At 41.9% G+C, this 25,835-nt stretch overlaps 1 protein-coding gene across 1 annotated transcript in view; it reads right to left on the bottom strand.

Annotated features, from left to right (window-relative positions):
* Nucleotides 1–25,835, bottom strand: part of LOC111228656 (neural-cadherin-like) — an 80,799-nt gene that overhangs the window by 5,656 nt on the left and 49,308 nt on the right. The window contains exons 16-31 of the mRNA XM_022754651.1: nucleotides 24,526–24,669; nucleotides 22,812–23,095; nucleotides 20,685–22,293; nucleotides 19,748–19,841; nucleotides 18,733–18,917; nucleotides 17,550–17,779; nucleotides 16,793–17,070; nucleotides 14,053–14,267; nucleotides 12,368–12,495; nucleotides 12,065–12,192; nucleotides 10,016–10,139; nucleotides 8,788–8,971; nucleotides 8,334–8,500; nucleotides 5,707–5,971; nucleotides 4,844–5,027; nucleotides 1,906–2,156 (exon numbers count right to left, since the gene is read on the bottom strand). Coding sequence (XP_022610372.1) covers nucleotides 1,906–2,156; nucleotides 4,844–5,027; nucleotides 5,707–5,971; nucleotides 8,334–8,500; nucleotides 8,788–8,971; nucleotides 10,016–10,139; nucleotides 12,065–12,192; nucleotides 12,368–12,495; nucleotides 14,053–14,267; nucleotides 16,793–17,070; nucleotides 17,550–17,779; nucleotides 18,733–18,917; nucleotides 19,748–19,841; nucleotides 20,685–22,293; nucleotides 22,812–23,095; nucleotides 24,526–24,669 — 4,470 coding nt within the window. The remainder of the gene's footprint in view (nucleotides 1–1,905; nucleotides 2,157–4,843; nucleotides 5,028–5,706; nucleotides 5,972–8,333; nucleotides 8,501–8,787; nucleotides 8,972–10,015; nucleotides 10,140–12,064; nucleotides 12,193–12,367; nucleotides 12,496–14,052; nucleotides 14,268–16,792; nucleotides 17,071–17,549; nucleotides 17,780–18,732; nucleotides 18,918–19,747; nucleotides 19,842–20,684; nucleotides 22,294–22,811; nucleotides 23,096–24,525; nucleotides 24,670–25,835) is intronic.

Genomic DNA, 25,835 nt, shown 5'->3' with positions numbered 1-25,835 from the left:
TTGTGCTGACTGCATGCTGTGCTCTAGCTGTGAATGTGCTGCAAGACTGTGGTTTAGTTTAAGAGTCATAACATAAGTAATAAATTATTATTCTTTTGGTTTTTCAAATACCTCAACAAACATTGAATGTCTGAAGAAGTGCTGACCAGAGACCACAGTCTCATACAAATGTAATACCCCAGATGGAAGGTAAATGGTCATAATTTAAGAGGCTAGTATATCAAATATTTTGTTACCTTACTGGATGTATATAGCTATTCAGAGGAAGTTACTTTTTCTAACAAAAAGTTAATTTTTTCATGTGTACTTAAAAGTTACAGAGGAATTCATGATCAAAGGTCACTAATTCGATTAATTTTAAATTTTCACACAAATTGAAGAATCATATGCTCAATTATGGGAACCATTTATGCTCATTAAAGCCTTTCAAGAGCCACAAGATTATCTCAAACATGCATGGTTACCAAGCTCAAAACCTTGCTCAAGCTCAAATCCATTTAGTTTTGAAAATTGGCAATACAGTAAATGTAAAATATCAAAGAAAATTTGCTAAAAAAATCATGAATAAATTGTGTGTTATTTAAAAATTGTGCATATTTTTCTCTTTTTTAGGAAAAATTCTAACCATTTAATATGAAGAGAACCACCTCCACATGGGGTGCTTTTATTTTGAAGTCCTCTGTGGGCAGCCAGCAGTGGGTATTTTTCCCATCAGAGGATGTAAACAGCAAGCTGGGGCGTTATTTTGAGAGCAATCATGCTTTCACTTTTTAAAATACACAATGAGCAAAATTGTTTCTCCAAACTGAAAGTTACAGCGAGGAGACGCTGCAGGTGCTGTTTGCTTGTTGTGAGTGGTTCAAATGTTTTCGCATCTTGTATGTTGACACAAAATGTTTTTGAAAATGGGCCTGTTTACTACTGTTCTTTTCATTTTTCTTACATCTGCTAGATGCCAGGTAGGGACCACAGGAGTCTCGGCACATGTACTTGCTCGTATCTCAATAAGTATGTCACTGACAAATCTAAACATACTATACTAAAAACCTACAACCCCTTAATTATAACTAATTTTAAAAGTGATTGTGAAAAATTAACCTAAATACAACCATCAGTTAGAATTCATCTCATATGAATTTGGTCCATACTTTGGAGGTTCTCTCTTGTTTATAGTTCCAAACACTGTACATAAAATTAAAGTGCACAATATGGGCACATTTAGGTTGACTTGGGAAAACATAATCTGTACACAGAAGTGTGGAAGGAAATGGGAAAAAAAAACATCAAGGGAGTAAAATGAGTGGATGGTGGGATATAAAATAAGTTGGACAGATAAAAGTAAGGCTGAGAGTGAAATTGACTTCTGAAGTCAGACCGTAACATTTGAAAAGACAGAGGACACAGAAGTGATGAGAAATATAGAAAAACACAAAAAATTCCACAACTCTGTGGGGACTTTTACAGTTTCCCCGTGAATCACAAGTTAAAGTGTACAATGTCTTCCTCCATGCTTCCCTTCCAGTGCATTTATTTATTTCATGTTTCCACCAACCTCCATGAGAGGTTGGTGGAAACATGAAACCCACTGCATGGAAAAATCACATCCTGGCACAACTCAAGAGATCAATATAGCTACAAGATATGTGTATGAATAGATTTCACAGAACCAAACAGGGGCAGAAAACAAATAAAACAGTGGATGTTACAGATAACACCAGACATAATGTAAGAATTATACCATGAAGATAACAAAAACAAAAAACAAAAAAAATATAACAAGATGAAAGTCAATGCATTAAAGATGAAGAGGAAAGAAACTGGCAAACCAAAACATACAAAAGTATGAGAAAAAATGATGACAGTCTTGTTACCACAGGTAGAAAAGGACGTAGTCGACATAGCTACCTAGAAAGGCCATGACACAGATGCTGATAGCGAACATGGAGCTGAGGCTGAGGCTGTTGCTGTCCTCGTTGTGGAACATGGCGAGCGTCACCTCGCAGTGCCGGCCCCGGTAGCCCTCGCTGCAGCGGCATGAGTAGCGGGACGGAGAGTGGGCCACACAGGTGCCGTGGCGACATGGCCGGCTGGCACACAGTGTATAGACACACACTTTTCCCAAGGAGCTCTCTTTGGTCAGGTGGCCTGGAGGGCACCTGTGCAGAGAAGAGACGATAGTGTAAAGCAAAGACAAGAGACACTTGGGAAACTGTCAGATAAAAGGAAGGCTGAATTCTACAGAGCTATGAAACCTACGCTGACAGTGTAAAAATAAATCCCTCAGGAGTTACACCTCTTATATCAGATTCAAAGATATGCTCTTTGAAGGTTACAGAGTGTCGACTGTACTGTAGGAAAAAACACAAAGAGAAACCAAGAAGCTAAGATTGGCTTTGCAGTACTGGTCCCTCAGTATATTTGTACAAAATATCCCCTGAATATCATTCACCCCTGCCCCCTGCTTCTACCACCGCTTTGTATCCTGAGGCTGTGCTGCAATCACAGAATATGGATATCCAGCCGCAGTGAAAAGTCCCACACTGGCTCAGAGTCTTGAAATCACAGCCAGGAGAGTTAGTGGCCCTGCAGAGTTTAAAGGGGCAGCCGAGACTCTGACAGTGGCTGGTGTTATACACCATTCTCTAAGGTTGACACACTATTAGACACACAATATAACTGAGCTGAACTCAGCCTAGCTGCCATCTGGTGGACACTTTGATTTCAAGGGTGCTGCAGGAAACTCATCAGACCATGAAAAACACTCGGATGCACAGACTGTATAGGGTATGCAAGTAGTGTATGATCTGCAAATTCATTCATTTTCACTTCATTCACTATATGTGCATGCTTTTGTGTGTGTACTGTAATGTTTTTATGATACGGGGTGGACAAAAACAACTTTTGGTGCCACCTTCTAGTAAGGGACTCATTCCAAAGGGTTTAAGATTATAATTATATTTCATTACATTATTGGTTAATAAATCATTAATTAATGCTTAATTATAGGTCATTCATGAGAACAGATTTTGTCAATCGTAAAGATGGGGTTTCTCTCTTTCTAATAAGCCATAGGCAAATGTTACTTGATCATATGGACTAACATTTGTAATAAGACATTTATAAAGGAGTCCACCTGAAGCTGAACAGACAAAGCAAGAATCATGTTGAAGGATGATATGGTACCAGTCAAAAGGAGTTTTCACAGCCCAAAACGTATTAATTAACTGATCCAAAAAGCATTAATAAATGATTTATTAACTGTTTACAGCACATAAATAAGTTATTAGAAAGTGGTACGAAACTGTTGAAACCAGCAATCTCCTGCAATCACTTGGGGAAGTGGAAACAAGTTGTGAACATAGTACTGACATATCTTGACTTTTTAAGATGATACCTGCTAATGCTTTCGCAAACAACTGCTTAATTACACATCCAGCAGCTACAGAGCAACATTATCATTAATTTGGAGTTGTGTTTCTGGTCACCTGCTGAATGTAAAAAGCTCTGGGTCTGGTCTCTCCTGAGGGACATATCTGGCTCTTTAGCTGCTAAATGCTTCACTTCATTAACCAGCCAGTCAACGGTTTGTCTGCTCTCAGGTAGTGTACAGCAGGTTTTTAGAGCTTTTTCACTAAAAACAGCAACAGCCAAAAATAGCGGTAAAAGCAAAGTAAAGTTGCAGGAAGTCAGCTAAACAATGAGCTGAAACTCACTATAAACTTTCATAAAGCCAAGGAAAGTTACAGATTCAGGTGAAAATTCTCTATAGGTTCACCAGCACACAACCGTTTTCACACTGTCACGGTGTTGTTTACTGTTGCATTGTTATAATATATAATATATAATATATAATAAGGTCTGCACGATATGCCAAAAAATCATACTGTGATTATTTTCACAGCAATTGTGATATGAGTCTCTGTTTGAGTTTGAATGATCATTTCTGCATTAAATTTTCACAGAAAAATTTTTTTTGGAATGATAAAGATGTGGTTTTTGTTGTGTCTTGTACTAAACTAGCACGTTCCTTTACATCTGGAGAATATGATTTGTAGGCTGCGGCATCTCTGTAGCACCACAACGCTTATGTTGCTAACAATGTACAACAATGTTGTGACAGATTTTACCTTTATCAAAAAGATCTTTTGCAGCTCTTGCTATTGGATATTGCTCTTGGCCATATTGCGATTTCGATTATAATTTGATTGACTGTGCAGCCCTAATTGTTATTGTAAAAAAATGTATAATAGCTGCTTTAAAAAATAACAAACACTAATTTTGAAATCATTATTCTTAATGTAAAGCACTTAGAGCTGCATTTTGTAAACAAAATATGATATAAAATAAAGTCTGTTATTATTTTTATCCTCAGTATCATTATTATTACCATTATGGTAACTTAGCTGTCCATCTTCGACATATAATGTCAACATTTTTTAAGCTGTTCCCCTTGAAGTATGATTTATTTGGACCACTGCACCTGATAATAGATGATTTGTATATTATTATTATTGGATCTTTTTTGTGTCTGTAAGTACTGATTGCCAGGTCTTGTTTATAGCTGACAAATGATGATACATATACATTCAACTTAATGTGACCTACCTCGTAGCAGTTTAATTTTCAGGCTACCTCTGCAATAAAACCATACAGTGCAGGTGTGTGGTTCTTCACATCATTTGTTGATACAATTTGCAAGTTGAGTCACTAACTTTATAATAAGCAAGGCTGTGGTATGCTGTCCTTGTCTCTGATATATGCGTGCAAATATGTACAGAATGCGCCTGGATCCTGTAAGACCTCATTAGCGTCCTGGGTTATTTCTTCTGTATATTTACAGCACCTGCACTCATGGTGTCTCCAGAGGTCCACGCAGACCAAGGGAGGGGAGCAGTGATGTTTCCTGCAGGCTTCTGAGGAGCAGCCGACGGAAACGCCCTGCAAAGTGACCACCTGAAGTCCCTCTGAAGGCTGCTCTCTATCCAGGGGAATGAAACGGCTGTTAAATCTTACATCTCGCAAACAGCCTGGTAGAAACAGAGAAAAAAGGAGGAGGAGAAAAAAAATAAGTTTTCTAGAGTTTACAATGCAAAAAGACACACTAAAACACCAGTCCTCAGGCAAAATCTTTTATGGACTCACATTTACACCACGGCAGGGGTGTAAACTCAAATTCACAGACACACACGCATTGACACATATAAACTGACTCGCTGACACACCTGCAGACCAACATACACTCTCACGCACGCAAACACACAAACACACAAACAGCCTGAGGCTAAGCTGTCAGCATGGACTTCTTTTTTTGCAGGATATTTTCTCTGCTGGTTAGTTTGCTCACTCTGTGGGAAGCATGGGGTCTAACGCATTATTTAAATACTGATCAGAGTCACTGACTCACTTTCTCTCATCTGCTTGAAACTAAGGGATCAAAATACCTTTGGGCCAGGTTGTGAAAAGCAGAAGAACCAGTGAGTGGCAAAGATAAAACTGAATCTTTTATGTGCCCATTAATTTCAAGAAATATACAAGTGCACTCCTTTGGGTATGTGTTTGCCAATGAATCCATTTACAAACTAGCTTGTTCATTCATCAATTATCAGTTGACTTTTCCATGCATCTAACAATTCATCCATTTACTAATTTATCTTAATATACATTCATTCAGCCTCATTCTTTCAAAATAGATGAGTTGGCACCCACCAATGAAGCTCCGGTTGTGCCCTGACGGAAAAGAGTTTCCAATCATCACAACCGAGGGGTCAATAATGATTTCCTGACTCCGCCCAGGCGAGGCTGTGACCTCTCGACGTCCTCCCCCTCCATCCAGGCGCAGGGTGAACTCTCTGCCATACCGGTCCAGTTCCACCTCATGCCACTCTCCATCATCGATGCGATGGTAGGGCAGTGTGATGTTGTAGTCGCCATCGCCGAGGTTGTACAAAACAGCCAGGAGACCCTGAATAACCTGAGATACACAGCAGAGGAAGCAGGAAAAAAGATGTTGTAATCTTGTGGATGAGCTTCACTTTCACACAAAACTCTACTACTGGAGTCTTTTGCATTGCTTTAAAACAAGATGGCCTGTTATGCCATTAGCTGCTCTGACAGTATTGTGTTAGTGGTGATTTCAAGGCTCGGTTTAGTGGGCTGACACAAATTCTAAACTGACAGGCCTGGGCTCCTGCCATATTCTGCTGTGTTAATGGGCAAAAACAGATCTTGAGCAGAACAACATTATAAGAAGTAGGCCAGATCCTGTGGTGAGGAAAAAGAAAGCAAAGGTTGGGCCAGGGAAGGATTGTGAACTTTAACTGCACAGAGAAAACTCTCTGTGGTGTGAACCTGCCAGGAAAATGGCATGAAAATTTCAGTGGTTAAATTTAATTCAGCAATTTTGCAGCCATGATGCTTTGCAGCGCTGGTGTACGCATCATTGCATGGCAAAAGCCAGAGTCATCCCGAAGGGAAGGTATACAAGAAACAACAATTATCTTCAGCAGTTAAGGATGAGCGAACACAATGGACTCGACCAATGAGGGGCTCCCATAACGGCAGCTTGTACATGTCCAAAGCTTAATTGGAAACAGTGGGGCAAGATAATTCACATTCAACCCAGCCTGCATTAACTATTGCTCCCTCAGCATGGACGTCTCAAATGCGTCTCCCGCACTGGACACACACACACACACACACACACACACACACACACACAGTAAAAGCTGAGTGTGCTCTCCCCACTACCTCATCTTGCCCTCAAGTCCACAACAAAAATGAGCAAAGGACAAAGGACTCAATCAATACTCAGGAAAAAATCTGATTATATAAATTTTCTGCAGCGCCGCCAGAGATCTATGCAATCAGCACTAAGCAAAAAATGTTCAAGTGAATTTCTAAAGTCTGAATTTCTATAGAACTTTTCAAACTCAAATCACATTTAAAGAAAAAGAGAAAAATAAAAATGAAAGACTATGTTTTTTGAGTTTTACTGTACTTAAGGGTTGGTGGTCTCTGACAAAGCAGTGCACACCAGTGACTCCCGAAAAACTCCGTCACAGACTGCATTGGATAAATGTTTTCTTTACAGAGACACCATACTCCTCGGAGAGCTGAATGCTGTTTATACCCAGATGGCCCCTGGTAACCTTTGTGTGAAAGTGTGGTTATTTATTCAGTGTGCACTCTATCCCATATCTACCCTTAAGAAAAAGAGGGGAGGGAGACAGCCCTTTAAATTAGAGCCTGTTGTCGGCAAACACACCAGCCTTGCGCTCAACTGTTTCTAAGAGCTTTGAGACAACCAGGCTGAAAATGCTTCAGTGTGTTGCCGCAGACAGACATCAGATGTTTTATACAGTTCACCAATTCAGCTCCAGAGAGGGTTTCAGAGAGAGGAGCTTCATAGCCCACATACAGTAAAGGCTACAGCCTTTTCCTTTTCCTGTCACTGTGGACTGCAATAGGGGAAGAGGACAACGTTGTTTTTCCTCATGTTGTTTAAAGACCCAAAGAAGTACAAGAGACGAGGCTGACGCTTGAAACAATGCTGTCTAACAAATAACAAAGACAAGATGTTTTCAAAGACAGACCAGTGGTGTGGAATACACAACGGAAACAGGTTCACTGCAAACACCTGACCTGTGAGTTAGCCAAAAGTAACGGTCCTAACAGAGCCATTCACTTCCAGCTGCTGTTCACACTCGGCCTGTCAGTCAGTGAGATGAAAGGCTTTGACAAGAAACACTGGCTTCATATCCACTCAGGAATGTGTCAGGCAGGAGAGGTATGCTGTATGAAGGTTTGGCAAAGTGAAGTAGACTTGTCTCCCGAAGAAACGCGCTGCGTGAGCACCGCTCCGCCCCGGTTGTGGCAAAGCGAGCAGCATGACTTTGAGCTCACCACTTGAAGCAAGCTGTGTCAAAACCCTCAAGTACAGAGCAGGAGATCTGACCTTCGCTTAAGAGCACTCTGCCCTCGAATTACAGTGCTCACATTTGCTGCCTTGCCATACTGAATTGTGCTTGAAACATTAACCAGAGACAGAAATAACCTTGAATAAAGCAGGCTTAATTTTTTTTTTTTTTTTTAAATAGCAGCCGTTCAATAGTAGTATTCTGCAGACTAACTAAAAGACCTTGTTGAGAACATACACATGTCACTCACCAGCCCCCTCAGTATCCACCCATATGTCTCCAACCCTGATATTATTCACTCTCAGCCTGACAAGCATTTGTAGCAATCATTGTCCGGGCCCTAATCATCATTTTAAGGCTCACAAACAAGACAATCAGAGCTGTCGAGGTGGAGGGGAGTGACCAGCCATGACTCACCTCTAAACGTAGGTATTCATTTTGTTCCTGGGAGAGCAGACTCAGGATGACACCGGCAGCAGCGCGCGTCCGGACCCCAACCCGGACTCTAGTCTGTCGCGCAGGTAGGGACCACGAGAGCTGGAACTGAATGTGGCTCCGGCCATCAAAGGAGAACTCTGGAGCCACTTGTCAATCAAAAGCACACAAGGCAGACTTGTTCAATTAATTCAGCTGTCATATGGGAAATACACGAGCATATCGCAGCGAGGGCGTGCTGTTCTGCCAAAGCACTTTATGTAAGGCGAGGTTATCTTCCTATGGCAGCAAAGTGACATTTTGGAACACAGAATTTCCCACATCACCTATTTGGTCTGTACACTCTGTGAAGCTTAAAATCCCTTGCTCCACAGAGATCTCACTGTACTTTGCCTCGAAATCTCACTGCCAATTAAAAGCAATTTTACATGCTTACCCTGGTCACACTGTGGCCCTGTAAACCCTGGTTCACACAGGCAGCTGTAGGAGCCCCACTCGCTGTGACAGTGACCCCTCTTGCCACAGGAGGGAAGTTGCTCCATGTTGGTGCATTGGTCATCAATAAGAGAGCAGCCCGGCACAGTATTGGAGGATTCAGCTGGGGAACCAAGGTCATATAGCTGAATGGAAGAAGAAGAAGAAGAAGAGAAAAATATGAAAAGGATAAAATTCAATGAAGGGAGGAAAATGAAAGGGTGGATGTGTCCGTCCTTGCAATCATGGTAGATTAAGGAAAGGAAATTTGATTGCAGATTGAAAATTGTATCTTATCATTAAATGTAAGATAATGTAAATTGATATCTGATTTCTGATAGTTTAATGATCTGTTGCATTATTTATCTTTTCTGAAAAGCACTATTTTTATAACAACATCATTAATTTTAAGATAAGATTAAAATCAATTTTCATTGATCCCTCCCAGGGAAGTTTAAGCGTGAAAGAGAAGTACAAAATAAGTGATGTAACCTCAACAAACTGGGAAAACAAAAATCTACTACGCACCATGAGAGCTGGAACACAAATAATCACAAATAATTTTGCAAAATAATTAAGTTGAAATGAGCAGATAGAAAATTGCATTTAAGAAATGCCATCGAGGCAGTCTGTAAAATGTCTTGTGTCTGCAGCCGTGTTAGCGGCATGAAAATAAAATTATTACACTGGGGACAGCAAGACAAAAGTAAACAGTGCAGAATGTTACAGTAACAGTGGAGTAGTGTCATTAACTTGTAATGCAGCAGCTGTCGGTCTCATTGATATTCCATGTGTTGCTATATACTGTATAATATACAGCTTTTATGCTGCTCTCTGTACATCTGCAATAAAAAGGTATAGAAACCATGGATGGAATAATTCTACTTGGCAAACTCCCTGTAGCAACATGTTGACTACAGAGGCACAGTAAGAGATGGTGCGAGGGAATTTGACCAGAAGCAAAAGGGAAAAGTGAGAAACATCAGCATTTGTGAGGTTTTCTAGTGTAGCCTTGAGGCCAAATTTACATTCTTATTGAAGTTGAGTCCTTCAGTACCTATGTGTTCCTTCATCCATACACGTAAAGAATAAAGGGATTCAGTAGAGAAATCTATTCATCCATAACCTGTCCCACAAATAGCCCACATGATAATGTGTATGTAGTAAACGCTGTCTGCTCCATACTTCACCTTGCTGTCCACAAGTAGGTTCCTTATACATCCAGTATAGTGTTTGTACTGCAGCTGTGGGTATTCATATGATATGTTCTTACTGACTCCTCCGAGCTGCAACACATGACTTCCATTTAGGTACCTGTGAATGAAAAAGCAACTCTAAATATACAAATAAACAGAGAAGAAGAATGTAAGAAGAAAAGGAAACAGGCACCATGTAAAGATCTCACGGTTACTATTCAAAACACAAAGATCAATACAAAGAAACAGAATGCAAGCCGAAGAGAAGGAAAACACACACAAACACACACTCGTACACACGCACAACTCCATATAAGCTGTCAAGGTTAAAATTCAGGTTTCATTCTTCTCCTGCTGAGGCTGTCATCACTATTACTCCTTTCTGACAACCAATATGACATCTTATTCTTGTTCTTTTTCTTTATTTTGAAAATATATGCAAGATACGTTTGCCCGAAACGATCAAAAAACACATAAACTGACTCAGCACAGTAACTGTGCTATTTTCAAAAACAAAACTGGCAACACAAGAAGAAACAATAAGACGAAACAATTTCATTTTAGCCTGTTCACAAACATATTCCCTATTGAATGCAACAACTATTTGTATTACCTAATAAGTAGAAACTGAAACAGTGATGCAGTCTGAAGGACACACAGTGAAAAGGTTCTTAAAATTTAGAAGTTATTAAAACTAAAGCAGTGGTACATTTTTAACCTTCATAAACTTAATTACACAACAAAACAATGAGCACAGCGGCGGGCTGAGCTCACGATAGGGGAAAACAAACTCAGCTGTGGCAAAGCAAAACCTGGCTATTTGCAGAAACGTGGTCAGAAAGGTTAGCTGGTATTTTAAGGATTATACAGGAGGATTTCATCAACAGTTTCTTCCCTCCAGAGAGGACAGCCTGATACACTGAGAAATTGAACACTGTGAGCCTAAAACAGTCTGAGTCGCTATCTGATTAGATTCAGATAAATGATGCTGCTTGTAAACAAACACCATTTTAGATACTTTTTCCTTAACTAACTATAAAACTATGTCCTAGTCCTGTCTCCGACTAAGTGCTGTTAATTGTTAAGACAAACTTTACTGCAAAAGGATGTAAATTAAATATTAATATTAATTTTAAAACAAACCTCAACTGTGAGGCTCTATTTAATCTTTCAGGGAACAGTTCCAAACAAACAGTTCGTGACTATGACTGAGTAGCTGATGTTGTTAAGTCAATTTTGCATCATTAACATGAAAAAATATCACAGTCCCTTGAACAATGGCTAACATTAGTTTATGCAAATAGTAATACAACAATTAGAATTACAGTGTTACCAAGTAAGTATTGCACGTCAGCACACATCCAGCTTCAAACTGCTGCTACTAGGGTACAACAAACATATCCTTTCAAATCCTTCCAATAAAGCTTGAGCTTGGTGCCTGAAAAAAGACAGAATTTGGAAACCTCAGAATGGGTGCTGGTCCTTACACAGAATGTGTTAACATACTGTGCATGAAAGAAAATCCTCCATTTACCGTATTTAAATACAGTATACCTTTGTTCTATATGTGTGTATGGAAATAAATAACTTCATTCTTCATTTTTACCAACTTGCAAACTGCTGCTGTTGTGACTGCTAATGCTCTGCACCATAGAGGATTGTTTACCCCTATGGGGGCAGGGGCCATTTAGACATCAACCCTATGGGTCTTACTTGCCTTTAGTTTGAAAAACAGAAGAAAACCTCAGTAGATTAGTAGTTTGCAACTAGAGGAAATACCCAGGAGGATCTCTGGAGAATTTCTAAACCCTTATCGTTGGTTTCTTCAACCATAAATACAGGGGTTCTTCAACACAAATGTAGCCACGTTGATATATTTATTTACATATATTTATACGTAAAAATACAATTTATTATTTATCTCATAATTTAGTACTGGAGGCCTGAGGTGCTGATTAGCTCCCTTTAAGATTCAGAGGAGCTGCTTGTTTTTTATACAGTACAGAGTTGGTCAGACTTGTTTCAGTTAATTATTGATCTTACTTGTCCCTGTTCGGTGTGACCCCTCGGATTTCACAGGAGGAGCGGTCCTCTGTCATTGCCCATGAGTCCACGCCTTCTGTCTCCATGACAATCGCACTAGAACATCGATCGAGAGTGAAGCGCACTTCCTTTAAATTGGGAGAGAGTGGGAAAGGGTCATCACTGACGCATGTGTGGATAAGTGAGTATAGTGTAGCCGGGCACTCTCTATAAGTTACAGCATATATTCTAATCTTCATACAGCGTCTTCACACACAGAGAAAGCGGCATGTAAAGGCACTCGCATGAATGTACTTGTCTTACTTTACTGTTGCTCCTCACATCGAGGCGATGCCAGCGTCTGTCAGCCACCCCAACGTTATTTGTTAATTGGAGAACCAGAGTCCCAGAACCGTGGTTAATTTTCAGACTGGGCGTCCCTCCAATCAGCTCTGAGGAAAAGGGATTTCAGCATTAACATCAGCTAATAAAGATCATTATTAGGCCTTAACGAACATTTTGCAACCCTAAAAAGACAACTCCTACAGATTTGTAGAGTAGAAAAACAACTTGCTTGCCAGACAAAATGTGCAAGCAAGGTCAAGAAAAAAAAAACCTGTGATGAAATGCTTTGCAAAAAAAAGAAAGAAAAAAAAAAAAGCAAGATGCAAATATCAAGTTTGTACAGGCATGGGAAAAAACCCAGGGGACATATGAAAGCATCTCACCTCAAAACAAACACACAGTATAAAGAAAAAAAGGAGATGGCTATAAAACATAACACAGCTGGGTTATAGCAGGGAATCTGAATGGCAGCAGAAACAAGGTGATGGAAAATAGTTAGACGTGGATGCAAAATAGGAAATAAAAATCAATTAAAGGTTCGGTTCACCCAAATGACTGTTCACAGTGAGCTTTGATGATGATGATGCCAAATAATGATGACGCCGTTTCTGGAATGAGATGCTGCTGCTGAGGTTTCTTTTTTTCTTCTTCTTTCTTTTTTTTTTTTAATTTCATTTTTAAATGATGCGAGGCCCACAAATGAAATTGAATTCACCTTTATCATATTGGGGTGCAGGCTCAAATCTGAGAGACAGATATCTCAAAACCTGAACAAAAAAATTTAAACTATCTGCATGGCGAGATACTAGCAGTGGAAAATTAGAAAATATGTTTTTTGTGTCATCTGGGTAAAGAGAATGGTAAATGGAAAGTGTATGGATGTAGGAGTGTGTGTGTGTGTGTAGATATCATGTTTACAAGTAATAACATGATAGCTGCAGGCACTGGCATCAAAAATACATGATTTAGACTGCTTTCTACTATATTTTAGGATATTTATTGGGAGTAAGAAACTTCCAGAATTGCGACACGTATCTTTATCACTCAATCATCATCATGGTCTTTGTTTCCTGCAATGATTTTCTTCGGCTCATTTAACCAAGAAAAACATGGATATTTGTATCCATGAGTATCATACATACATAAGTAATCTATAAGTAATCTATAAGGTCGGTTTTAAGTGCATTGAAATATTATCCGATGACACTGTACCCTTGTAACCGTCACCATACCCAATCGCCTATTCAGTTCGATAAAATTTTAACTGCTGGCCTTCACGTGCAGATTCCAGGTTTGAGCCTTTGTGTCAGCAAGAATAAACCCTGCTGCTGACGTGTCCTTGAGTAAGACACTGACTGTCTACCTGCCACTGAGTCTGTTCAAAAGCTCTGCTGGTGGAGGGGGTGGGGGGAGGCAAAAACAAAACTCCTTGTGGCACACAACAAAGAATTACAAAAATGTACATTTAACAGTAAAACTGGTTTTGACTGTGTGACTCAGGAGTGCTCATATTCCTCAGCAGTGCACTAACAAAGAAAATTTGTCTCATATCGGAAGAGCTACCACCCAGTAATTAAACTTACAAAATTAAGTTCCAAGTTTTAGGGTAATAATGTCTCAGAGGCCCCTCAGCGCACATCTAATTATCTGAGCTCATTCTTTACCTATGGCCATGTAGTCCTCAGCATCCCCTGGCAGGAGAGTGGCTAACGGGCCGGCATACAGTAGCAGTCCATCGTCTTCCTCCGTCATAAACTCCAGTGAAAGATGGCTATCAAAGCATGGCCTTATGGGGGGAAACCAGGCATAGCCGTTGCCAAGGAAACTAAGCCTCGTCTGCTGACAGTCTGGCCCCTCAAGCTGTGGGGGGCAGTGGCACCTGTAGCAGCGAGGAGTGGAAAAAAAAAAAAAGTGAGGAAAATCAAGGCAAAACACAGGGAAAGAAACAATCAGTGTTGTTCATGTTTTGTGCTCTGAGAAATGGTCACACTGTCCAATCTCTGGATCTGTGCGTGGTGACTTCTCTGGCAGACGTGACAGTCTTGTTGATTTACACAGGCAGGGGCTCTGACTTCGCTCCAACACGGCGGCTGTCAACGGACAGCTAAGGAAATGTTTTTATCAATCGACTGTTTGCGTTTGCCGCAAAACCTTGAATATTCAGTTCTATATTAAATCAATTAGCCATGAACAAAACATTACTCAGTTCTATTCTTTACCTATCACAGCTGCCCAAGCTGAACCCTGTGGAGACTGTTCCTGCTCGGCACATCACATCTCCTTTGTTAGGAGATAATTAATTCTATTTCTCTCACTTTTCTATGTGCTGCACCACCACTGATTTCCTGGACTTTTTCTCACTTATCCCCACCTGCCCCCTCCTCATTCTTAAGGTATTACACACTCTGGTTGATATCTGTGCAATTGCCTCCTCTTGTACTTATCTACTTTGATTAGCGCTTGAGTGTTAAGGATCACTGCTCGTGAAAAAAAAAAAAAGGAAATGAAATGTTTTCCACGGCTCTCTTCAATGTGTTTGTGTATGAGACCGTAATGGTAAATATTAACAATAACACAAAAATACCATAAAGGAAGAGATAGATGCAGCGATGAAAAACAGCCCATTCAATCACCGCTATGGTGGGGATTGAGGGGACCGGTTGATCTCATCCTGTCCCCTCCACTGCAGGCATGTGAGACAAGCTGGCTTTGCTGATAATGTCAAAGCCATCTATTTTCATGCAGTGTCTGAGGAGGGCTGTGTGTACTGAGGCTGTTAGGGGCTGTTTCTCCCCATCGCTGTTTATTCTGCAGAGGGGCAACACATGTCAGGAATACTGATCCATACTCGGCAAAAGGGATGGCTTAGGCTGAATGTAGCCTATGCATACATATGCACACACCAAGCACAGCACCTTACTCTTTCACTGCTCTTTCATGTGGCTCATGAGAGCAATGCCAGTCCAAATCAAGAAGTGCGGGGCATGTTTTTCTCACTTGGACTGACAATATCTGATCAGCTGCTGTCTGAGGTTGACTGTTAAGCTCCTTCGACAGTGGATAGAACCAGAAATTGGATTCTTTATGGCTGCACTGCATTCACATGAAGACACATATAACACATGTGGGGAGATATTCTTCTCACAGTAGAAAGGGCTTCTCTCAGCAGTGTGCAGATCAACTGCAGTGGAGACAATTTAAAAGATAAAAGTGGAAAAAAAAAAAGAAAAAAGAACAAGTTCTGTACATTTTCTCTCAGAAGACTGTGCCTTTGCAAACTTGCATGTTCATGTAAATGGCATTAAATGAGATTTCCTAAAGTTGTGAGCATAGAGGGGGGCCACAGTTGTACTAATCCCTTTGCCCTATATTTATTTAATCTGGGCATTAGTGTGTGCATGAAATGAACTGCATGCTGTTTCTTCTGTGATAGACTACCACAGAGACCTATTCACTTGAAGGTGAAGGCCTTTATATTGACTGCAGATGTTTATCAATATTAAGGGTTAATATTCAAAGTACCTACTAATGACCTTGATACAAAGGCTATGTTCATTATTTACGGTTAAGTACTGCGAAACACAGCGCACCAAAACTTTAAAATTTCAATATCAGGCTTTAAATCTGCAGACATAATTTAAAAATCTTCACAGGATACGCTCAGGGTTCAGTTTCAAAGACCCCCTTCCAATGAAAATCTAATATTTAACCTTATCAACATGTGCATATGGTGTTTTTTTTTAATATATGATACAAGACATACAACACCATGGCTGAGTATTTCCACCTTGATACCAGCCAGGATTTCATACATCACAAAACTAATGAAGCAATCCTGTCAATTTGTAGCGGTGGGGTTGGGGGTGTGGGCGCAAAAGAAATTAAACCTTGTAAGTACAGAGCGCAAGAGTTTGCATCAGCCACTGCCAGTTACAAGTTAAGAAGCTAACAAACAATACAAACAGATAAAACATGTTAAAAATGCCTGCTAGTCATTTTGGTGCACACCAAACTCCTCATTTGACTCCGGGTCTCAGACATGTATGGCTGGCTCCATCTTGATACTCACTAACTTAAGAATATATGCACATTCTGTAGATGTACACTTCCTCCATGGCAAATAAACCAAGGCCAAATAATCCTGCTACTCTACATTCAGCTGACAACATGGGAGAACAGCTCAACTAGGTTTGCTGAAGTTGCAGGTGAAGGAGATTTTTCTCACGAGAGATGCTGTTAGTAATTCTGGGTTCATTTTCCATGATGCCACTCTTACAGTAACTCAGACAAGACTAGAGGGAAAACTGCAGCACATCAGGAAACTCCTATTTCTGTTTTCTGTCTTTTAAGACCTTTTTTTTTTCATCTCCAGTCCTTCTGAACAGCTGCAGGCATGCCTCTCACCTGTATCCATTCTGGGTGTCGATGCAGGTCCCCCCATTAAGGCAAGGGTTACTGGGGTAGGACGAGCAGGGCTGGTGGGTCATTTCTCTGGAGGCGCAACCACACACAGCTGAGGATGTCACCTTCACTGACACCAGGGATAAAGCACCTGAGTCTACCAGAGTGGGCGAATCACTGATGCTTAACTGCGTGGAGCAGCCGCTGGAAGTCTTGCAGTCTGTTCGCACACACTCATCTACTTGCACCTGTTTCACATTCACACGCAGCAGTGACTGCAGCTGTGGAGAGTCAGAACAGGGAAGAAGAGGGGAGGTGGGAGAGACAAAAATGGGAATTACAGTAATTGTCACTGAAGATACAAGGTTTTATAGCTCCAATGTTGGTGGTGAGGGGTACTTAGTGAGATACATTTGGACAGATAAAATGACTTCACAGGCAGTGCAAAAGAGGAATCTACATAAAGTCTATTCTATAATTGGTCTTTTTTTATAGCAGCAAGGCATAGAGTTAAGCATGAGAGACAAATCATAATAAAGCACAATCACAACATGAAAGCATGTTGCAAAAAGAGGGGAGACAAAGACAACAAATGAATGGGAGAGACAAAGAGACATGACAGGGCCAAGCAGTAAACAGACAGAAAGTTGGTGTGAAAATAAAAGGGCAGATAAAAAGCCCTGTTATCTCTTCCCCCTCCAGCTCCCAGGTGCATCACTTGATATATGAGCATTGATCGCTATCTATCAGACACATATACCTTCTTTTTATGTGCGGCGAGGACAGCGTGCAGTTTCTCTGGGCGCAGGTAGCCATTATCAGTGAGCACATAGAAATGAATGTCCACTGTTTTCTCCTCTATGTCTGCTATGCTGAAAATGTTGATACTCCCCGGTCTGACGGACAGGGCTTCAGACAGGAAGTCCCAGAACGTCTCCAGCCGACTCTTCCCCTCGACGCGAGGGTCGATAAAATCTCTTGCTGTAATGCCTTCAGGAGACAAAGGGAGCAGGGGTTCATGCAATAAGAACTACTGACTTATCAATGACAACTACACAGCTGATCAAAGCCTACCAAGTTCCTGATTCCATTAGCACAAGAAGTAGCCTGACATCTCCCTCTATCGATCAATTTCCTCACTGACTCATCCATAAGGTGAATGAGTTGAGATGCAGTCAAGAAAAAATCTGTTGCATTCACTGATATAAAGTTAGGGGTTTGCCTTGTACAAAATGTTTTAATGGCCGAAGATCAATCAAATTTGTGGTGCCACCTTCCAATAATATCTGGAGAATGTGGGCAGTCATCTTTAATCTCCGAAAAATGATAATGACTTGAAGTCAGAGGCATCCAATAATAGCCTTCGACTCTGTTCACCGAATGGCTGTTTAAATGTCAAGGACTTTACCTGACACTTCTAAATTGACCTTTATATCTCCGATTTGCTCTGAGAGACTGACAGAAAAATGAACACTCTAACATAAACTTCAGAGTGTTGAAGAAGAAGGAAACTATTACCAACAAGCACTGTGAATAGTTGCTTCACAATGCTTAAAAATGCTAAATAATGCAAGTATGAAAGTTTCTCTTGACAGCCTATTATTTCTGTGTTAACTGGATTGACAACCTGATAATCATTCAATGAAAAGTACCAATTTATTCATGCCTGTGGCCTGTCTCTTTGAACATCAGCTTCAAAAAGGAAATTAACAACGGCAGCGACAACAAAGAGCAAGCTTTCTATTTTGTGGAGGATGACTGAGACAGGGAATCCACTTGAAAAACAAATACACTCAATAATTTCTGGACTCATACTTCTGGGGTTCATGTAGAGATATAACAGGTAAATTAAATCACACGTGCCAAGCTTCAGGCACCCAGTGATTCAGAATTAATACAATGAGTTATGCCATCAGGTGAGTCAGTGTTTCTGCTAACGTTACCTGTCAAACGCAGCGAGGCGGACGACTGGATGGCCTTTTCCTCCAGCTCCCTGACATGAACCCTGACACCTGACATCACATCGGGCCACACTCCATCAGACACCCCGACCCTCAACCAGTAGCTGCCAGCTGGAGTGTTCTGTCGGATGGTCAGCAGCCCTGAGCTCTGGTTCAGACCGAAGTATCTGAGAAAAGCAGAGGAGCTGTTAAGTAGGAGAGAATGACTTCAGTGGAAGATGAGAGAAAGGGAAAAAAAAAAAGACAAGTGGCTTCCTATTTCAGAGGAAAAATACCTGACAGATGGCAGACAGACAAGTAGAGAATTGGTCAGCTGTAGCTGGGTTTCCTCCAGCAGGAAGTGAATGTGAATTCATTTAAAAAAAAAAAAAAAAAAAAAAAAAGGAAAAGAAAAAAATCCAGAAAAACAAAAACCATCAAGAAGAAGAAGAAGAAGGAAAAAAAAAAAAAAAAAAAAAACTTATTCTTCTGCTCCAAAAAAGCTCCTAAAAGAGCTTGATAGTTGTCATGGTAACTGTCAGAATTTGTTACATGAATAAAACAAATATGCAATTGGTATTTCTAATCTGATCTTGACTGTGTGAATACTGAATAGCTGCACAAGGTCCCTGATGGAGTCAGACCCTGCTCGTACAGGCTGTTTCATCTCGGGAACATCATACAGGTGGACCGAGATTGCTTAGTTTGTTTGAATCTGATTGCATTTTCTAGAACCTGCAATCACCGTTGACAGCTATTAAAGCCCCTTTGGAAAGTGTAGCTTATATTAAAGGCCAGGGAATTGGATCTAAGATTAGGAGAAGTACCTGTAAGGCATGTTTCAGACAGACCTTGATAGAGAAATACAGCCGCATCCTCTTTATTTTTGTTTTTCAAATTCTACACTGTTGGCAGTTCCTCTGATACTGTACTGCTTAAGCACTTGTACTTGTGCAGCACATTTGGAGATCAGCATGTTTTCTGAAAAAATTATATGCATTTAACAGTGAGTTCTTACTTGGCTGCGCTTGTCTCCAGAGTGTAGGTCTTGTTGTCCCAGTCATCAGGATCTGGGGCATACACCTTCCCCAGTGCTGCATTTGCCATCCTTCCTGTTCAAGGTAAACACACATACACATATGTGTGCGTGCACGCACACGCACGCGCGCGCGCGCACACACACACACACACACACACACACACACACACACACACACACACACATTGATTCCGTCTGGACAGAATCTGCTGATGCCAACACTTATCTTTTCATCCCTCTCTTCTCCTTATCTTGCATTCTTGTGTTCTGTTCTACTTATTATGCTCATAACTGTGGAGGCCCCACTGCTGGAATGAATAGGCTCTCAGTGCTCCACTTCAGAGAGCTTGGAGCTTAAGGAAGCGGGGCTATCTCAGTATGGATTATGTTATTATCGACCTGCAGTGCCAGAGTACTGCAGCTGGGTAAACAATGGCAGCCTGGATGAGTCACGGCGCTCCTGTTTTCCACAATTACCAAAACTGCCATGTAGCTGAGTGTGCAATCAAAACACTAACAAGCCAACATACCTAACCAACCTACCTGAAGGGTAAAAAGACTACAAAAAAAACAAACAAAAAAAAACAAAAAACAAAAAATCAAAAAGATTCATGATCCTTATCATAACGTGGTGTTCAGTTGAGCTTTAGGCATTGGGTTGGCAAGAGAAGAATGTGCTGGGGGCTTGAGAAAGGATTTTCAACAATATTACCATAACAAAACACTGTTACTGAATGTAAAAGGAAGAGCGCAATTATAAATTCCAGACTACACTGAGCAGGTATGGGAGTGAGAAGTTTTCCCTTCAGCTGTAGCCTCAGTTTCCCCTCTTCACTCGAGCTCTGCCTGCTGAGCAAAGCTCTGTAGCGAAAACAAGGGGCAAAGAGAATGAAATGAGGGGAAGCGAGTAACTCACCCTTGCGGCTGTGCACATAGACATCTTTCTCTCCTGCCTGATGGGCGTTATCATTCTGGTCGCCGATGGTGATCGTGAGCGTATTTGTGGCTGTCATTGGCGGACTGCCACTGTCAATCATAATCACCGGCAAGTGGAACTCAGTCTGCCTTTCCCTGTCAAACCTCCGCAGGGCAGTGAGTGTGGCAGAGCCGTTCCCATGATCCTGTAGGTGGAAGTCGGCAGAGTAAAGTGAGGGCAGGGAGAGAAAGAAAGGAGGCCCATGCTCTGGGGAGTCTCTGTCCACAACGTGAAGCAGAGTTGAGCTCCTGTTGAGCCAGACCACTTGAGGTGCTGGACTGTTCTCCCACAGGACAGGAGCGTAGGCTGTCTCCAGCTCTGGCCCGTTGTCATTCATGTCTAGCAGCAGCAAGTGGACCGTGACACTGCCTGTCAGCGCCGGGGTACCCTGGTCTGTCGCCATGACGACCAGTTCATAACCTGCTACCGTCTCCCTGTCCAGCGGCCTAGCGACTGTGACCACACCGGCTCGGCTGACTGTAAAATGTCCATATGGGTCGGACTGAGGGAGAATGCTGTATAAAATGTCCCCATTCAGACCTGAGTCAGAGTCAGTGGCCACGAGCTGAATGACACTGGTTCCTACAGTTATGTCCTCGGGCAAGGGAGTGAGCGGGTGGGAGCTCGGGGCAAACATGGGGGCATTATCATTCTCATCCTCCACTTGAACCAGACAGTGGATGAGGCTGGAGAAGTCAGAGTCCTCTACCTTAACTGTAAGGTTAAACCGCTGCTTCCCTGGCTTCTCAAAGTCCAGCTTCTGCTTCAGTCTCAGAGTGCCTGTCTGTTCCAGTCTGTGGCTGACCATGTAGAATTGTTGCTCTGGGTCTCCAGCCACCACACTGAAGGTCAGCTGTCCATATGTGCCAGTGTCAGGGTCCACAGCGCTCAACTCCAGAACAGGAGCGTCTTCATTAGTGCTCTCTGGCACACGAGCACCACACCAGTCCTCCCTAAACTTTGGAACGTGGTCGTTGATGTCTGTTACAACTATAGTGGCAGTAGCTGTACCTGTCATACCCCCGCCGTCCCGGGCCTCCACTACCAGCCGGTGGCTGTCAGCAAACTCCCGGTCCAGACCCTCCGCTGCTACAGATATGGTGCCAGTGCTGGAATCAATAGTGAAGAGGTCTGCATTGTTTGTGTTGTGCGTGTTCTCAGTAATCCTATAGGTGAGGATTGCGTTCTGACCTACGGCTGCATCGTCAAGGTCTACCGCTGTCATTTCCACAACAAACGCTCCAGGGGGGGAATTCTCCGCCACGCTACTGTGGCAATTATCAGGGGCACAGGAGAAGGTCGGGGCATTGTCATTGATGTCCCACACGTTAATAATAACATCCGTAAAGCCAGTAAGTCCCTCACCCTCTTCGTCCGTTGCCATGACAACAAAGCGCCAAACGGCACGCTCTTCCCGGTCCATGGTGCGTTGGGCATACATCTCCCCTGTGATGTCGTTGATCATGAAGTGTGACTCTGCCCCTTGGCCATGAATGGAATACCGTATGGCGCCCTGGTCTGCATCTTTGTCTGGGTCAGTAGCCGTTACCTGCAGAGATAAAGACAACTTCTGAAGAAAATGGATATTCATTCACCCAGTCAAACCCAAATGACTGCCTCCTCTTATCTCTTTTCAGCTGTCACCCGGGTCTTCTTTGCTTTTGGATCATTTCAGACAACCCATTTAAGTGTTTGCACTTTTTGCTGACCACCTAAATTGAAGCAATGAGCTCTGATCAGGGATGTTTCTTACATCCGGCCTCAGAGTGGGCCTGACAGCCTTACTGCTGAATTTCTCCACTCAAAATCCATCACTACTGTCTCTCCAACTTACTGGTGTGATAATTCTATGATGTTGAAACAAGAAGAGACTGACAGTAGATGTCTGAAATAACATGTTACACTGACATATTCTAAGCAATACTTACTCTTACTTGCTCTTACATAGAGATACAATTTTGAGTGGCTCTTGATGTAAAAAAAAGAGTTGTCTAAAGATAATGAAAGTCAATATTGAAAAAAACTGCCGTGTAAAACCTCTTAGCAGTGATCATCTCAGCCTCTCACCTGCAGTACAAACACGGGTGACCCATCGAGCTCCTCTGTGACAGATCCATAGTACTCATTCATGGAGAACACAGGTGCTTCGTCATTCTTATTAACCACAGTAACCACCACGGCGGCGTAGTCTTCCCACTTTCCGTCAGAGGCGAGGACCAGCAGCTTGTATCTCTTCTGCTGCTCATAATCCAGTGGCTGCGCAATGAAGATCGTCCCCACCTCTGGCTCGATGTCAAAAACGCCACCTTTGTTGCCAGATGTTATCTGATAGCGCAGCTTGGCATTGGCCCCTGTGTCAAGAATTACAAAATGCATGACTGGGACTGTGAAATAACAGTCCTGATGCTACAAATACACATTTTGTAATAGTAATAAGGTGAAGCATACGTACAAGGACAGAAGTGCTCCAACATGCTAAGACATGGACATGCTGAACACTTCAGTATTGCCCATTTTCTTACATTTAGTGGAAGCACTATGATGCTAGGAACAACAGAGGGGCATAACCACAAGGGTATTACACCTCATTTCCTCTGAGACCTGAGCATTAGTAGGTTTTCGTGTATGCCTTTCTTGTTTTGATTACTTAATTAAATGGAAACCTTGTACCTCGTCTCCTCGGCTTTAATCAGATACTAATTAAAAAAAGAGTGCCGAAAAAGTAAAAGGGAGCATGAGAGTGAAAAGCAGTATAATGCACTCAGATAGTACCCTCAAGGGAATGATTTTGAGGCCTGTGAGAGGGTGGAGGGATGTAGTTTAGTAAAGAGGAAGTCAATATCTTAACTTATCCGCTGTGTCTCCATGGAGACTGTCCAATCTACTGGTTTAACATCGGAATAGATAAGATAATCTCCTGGAATGTACAGTATTTGCTTTCAATCATCCTGTTGGGTTAAAGTAGCTACAATCCCATGTAAATACACTAATCTGTACTATTAACACAACCCTGGCTGACAAAGTGCTCCCTGCCTCCCACAGGGATCTGGCAGGCTTACAGCAGTCAAGCCCAGGGTGGAGTTTTTAAACAAGACAGATTGAGGGTAGCCTCTCGGGCACAAGTGCAACAGTATTGTAACTTTAATGTTGGGGGTTGGTGTTATTCCACAGCAATTCATCATTAGTGCTGCAGCCTGGCCTAAGCTGCACCCCCGCTCGCCATAAATACTTGATTAACGGACCTAAACATGCCTGATAAAGGGATCTTAGGCTACTGCTGTATGGAGGATGAGCAACTGCTTTATTGCTTAAATCCCGCCCACCTACTGTGTGGGAGCGTGTCACTCTTTTTGGAACATATGTGCTACAGTGCATTAACAAGCACTCAAATGACTACTGCTAAATCTAGCACACCGCATGATTTCGGCGGCATGATTTCAGCAGAGCTCAGGCCAGACTGGGAAAGACTGCCCAGAGGGTCAGTTCATGCATACTGTTACAAATGCAGGCAATCTTGCAAAAAGGTGCCTACTTGGCACACAAGTCACTGCTGGAAAAAATGACTGATAGACTGCCAAAATAATTCTGTTATTTCACGAAAGAGAGTCTGGTGATAGATAAAGAAAGTGCAGTCTGGAAACTTGTGTAAAGTCTCAAAGTGGCTCGCAAAAACTTTTATATTGGTTCTGGTTGGCTTGCTTCTATAACCTTTATTTCTAGGAAGTGGCATCAGTAAAATCTTCATGGGACGCCCCTCAGACGGCTGCCTCATCAAGCATACCTTCATCCTCGTCATTAGCACTAACGGTGACAACAGCCAGGCCCACATCTGCATTCTCGTCGACACCGACTTCATACAGTCGCTGAGCAAAGACCGGCTTGTTGTCGTTGACGTCGCTGATGAAAACCCTCACATACGCTGTGTCTGCAAGAATGACAGAATGGCAGAAGATTAAATGACACAGCGCACAAACAAACACACACACACTCACACAGTTGGCCAAACACCGCATGTGCATATTCTCCCTCCATCTGTTTATTGATTTTACAATTCATTGTCACTGTTTAGTGGGGAAGAGGCACTTAACCCAATGCAATGTGCCTCATTGACATGGAAATCAGACAAAACATTATTCACAAAGATGTGCTGTAAATTACATAAATTATTCATTTTGTTAAGAGTTTATTGTTTTAACGGGGTAACTGGTTTCTACAGAGAGAATTACAGTCATGGGGCTGAGCCTCCTCAACAAGCTGCTTTTTTGCAGAGAGTAGATAAAGAACCTCTCTACTTGGAAGGTTAAATATTTATAAGATGACAAGTGTTTGTGTCTTATCTGTGCCCTCCTCATTACGCTGTTTATTTCTTTAGTTAGAAAGAGTAAATTATCTGCTCACAGAACACATGGGTGACATGTTAATTTGGAGCTGCTGCAGTAAGAGATGATGGTGGTGGAGGGTGGCCCTATTTCCTCAGCTTGTTTTTACATTTACCTCCTCCTCTTGGTGTATCCCAGGGATAACGCAGAGAGACAGGTAATGTTTGTAGAGGAGATGAGCCCTTCTGGATGTGGGAGATACGTAGCACAAGACACAGCTAAGGCTCATTGCAAATGCTAAGCAGCCCTGGCAACCCTGGAGAAAAGGCTTTGCTGCTCCAAAACCTCACCCTTTACCCCTAATACCTCCCTCACAAACACTGGCAAAAGACCCACTTCTGAATACAAGCGTCATATTACGTCATTCAAGATACATACTGGGGTTTTATGACTGCCAAAATGTCACAAAGAGAACATGGTAACCAAACAAAGGCCGTACTGGTTAAATATTGAGCAGCGAAAATTAAAAAAGGGAAGAGAAAAAAATCGGTTGTCAAACAAAAAAAGAAAAGAAAGAAAAAGAAGCAGTGCCAAGAAATCTCAGCTATTTTTACATGGGAGAAAGTGAGGCTGTCTGGTCATGGCAGTGGAATAAATCAAATTAAGATTCACTTTTTAAAGTCAATCCCAAGGTGTAAATGTCAATGCAGTCCCTTTAATACACAGCGCACAGAGGAAGCACTCATCATGGTTGAGTTTTCAGTATTGGCCT

Source organism: Seriola dumerili, unplaced genomic scaffold (genome assembly GCF_002260705.1).
Source record: "Seriola dumerili isolate Sdu_G_001 unplaced genomic scaffold, Sdu_1.0 BDQW01000219.1, whole genome shotgun sequence".
Lineage (NCBI taxonomy): Eukaryota > Metazoa > Chordata > Actinopteri > Carangiformes > Carangidae > Seriola > Seriola dumerili.
This window is presented reverse-complemented; position numbering and strand designations above follow the sequence as displayed.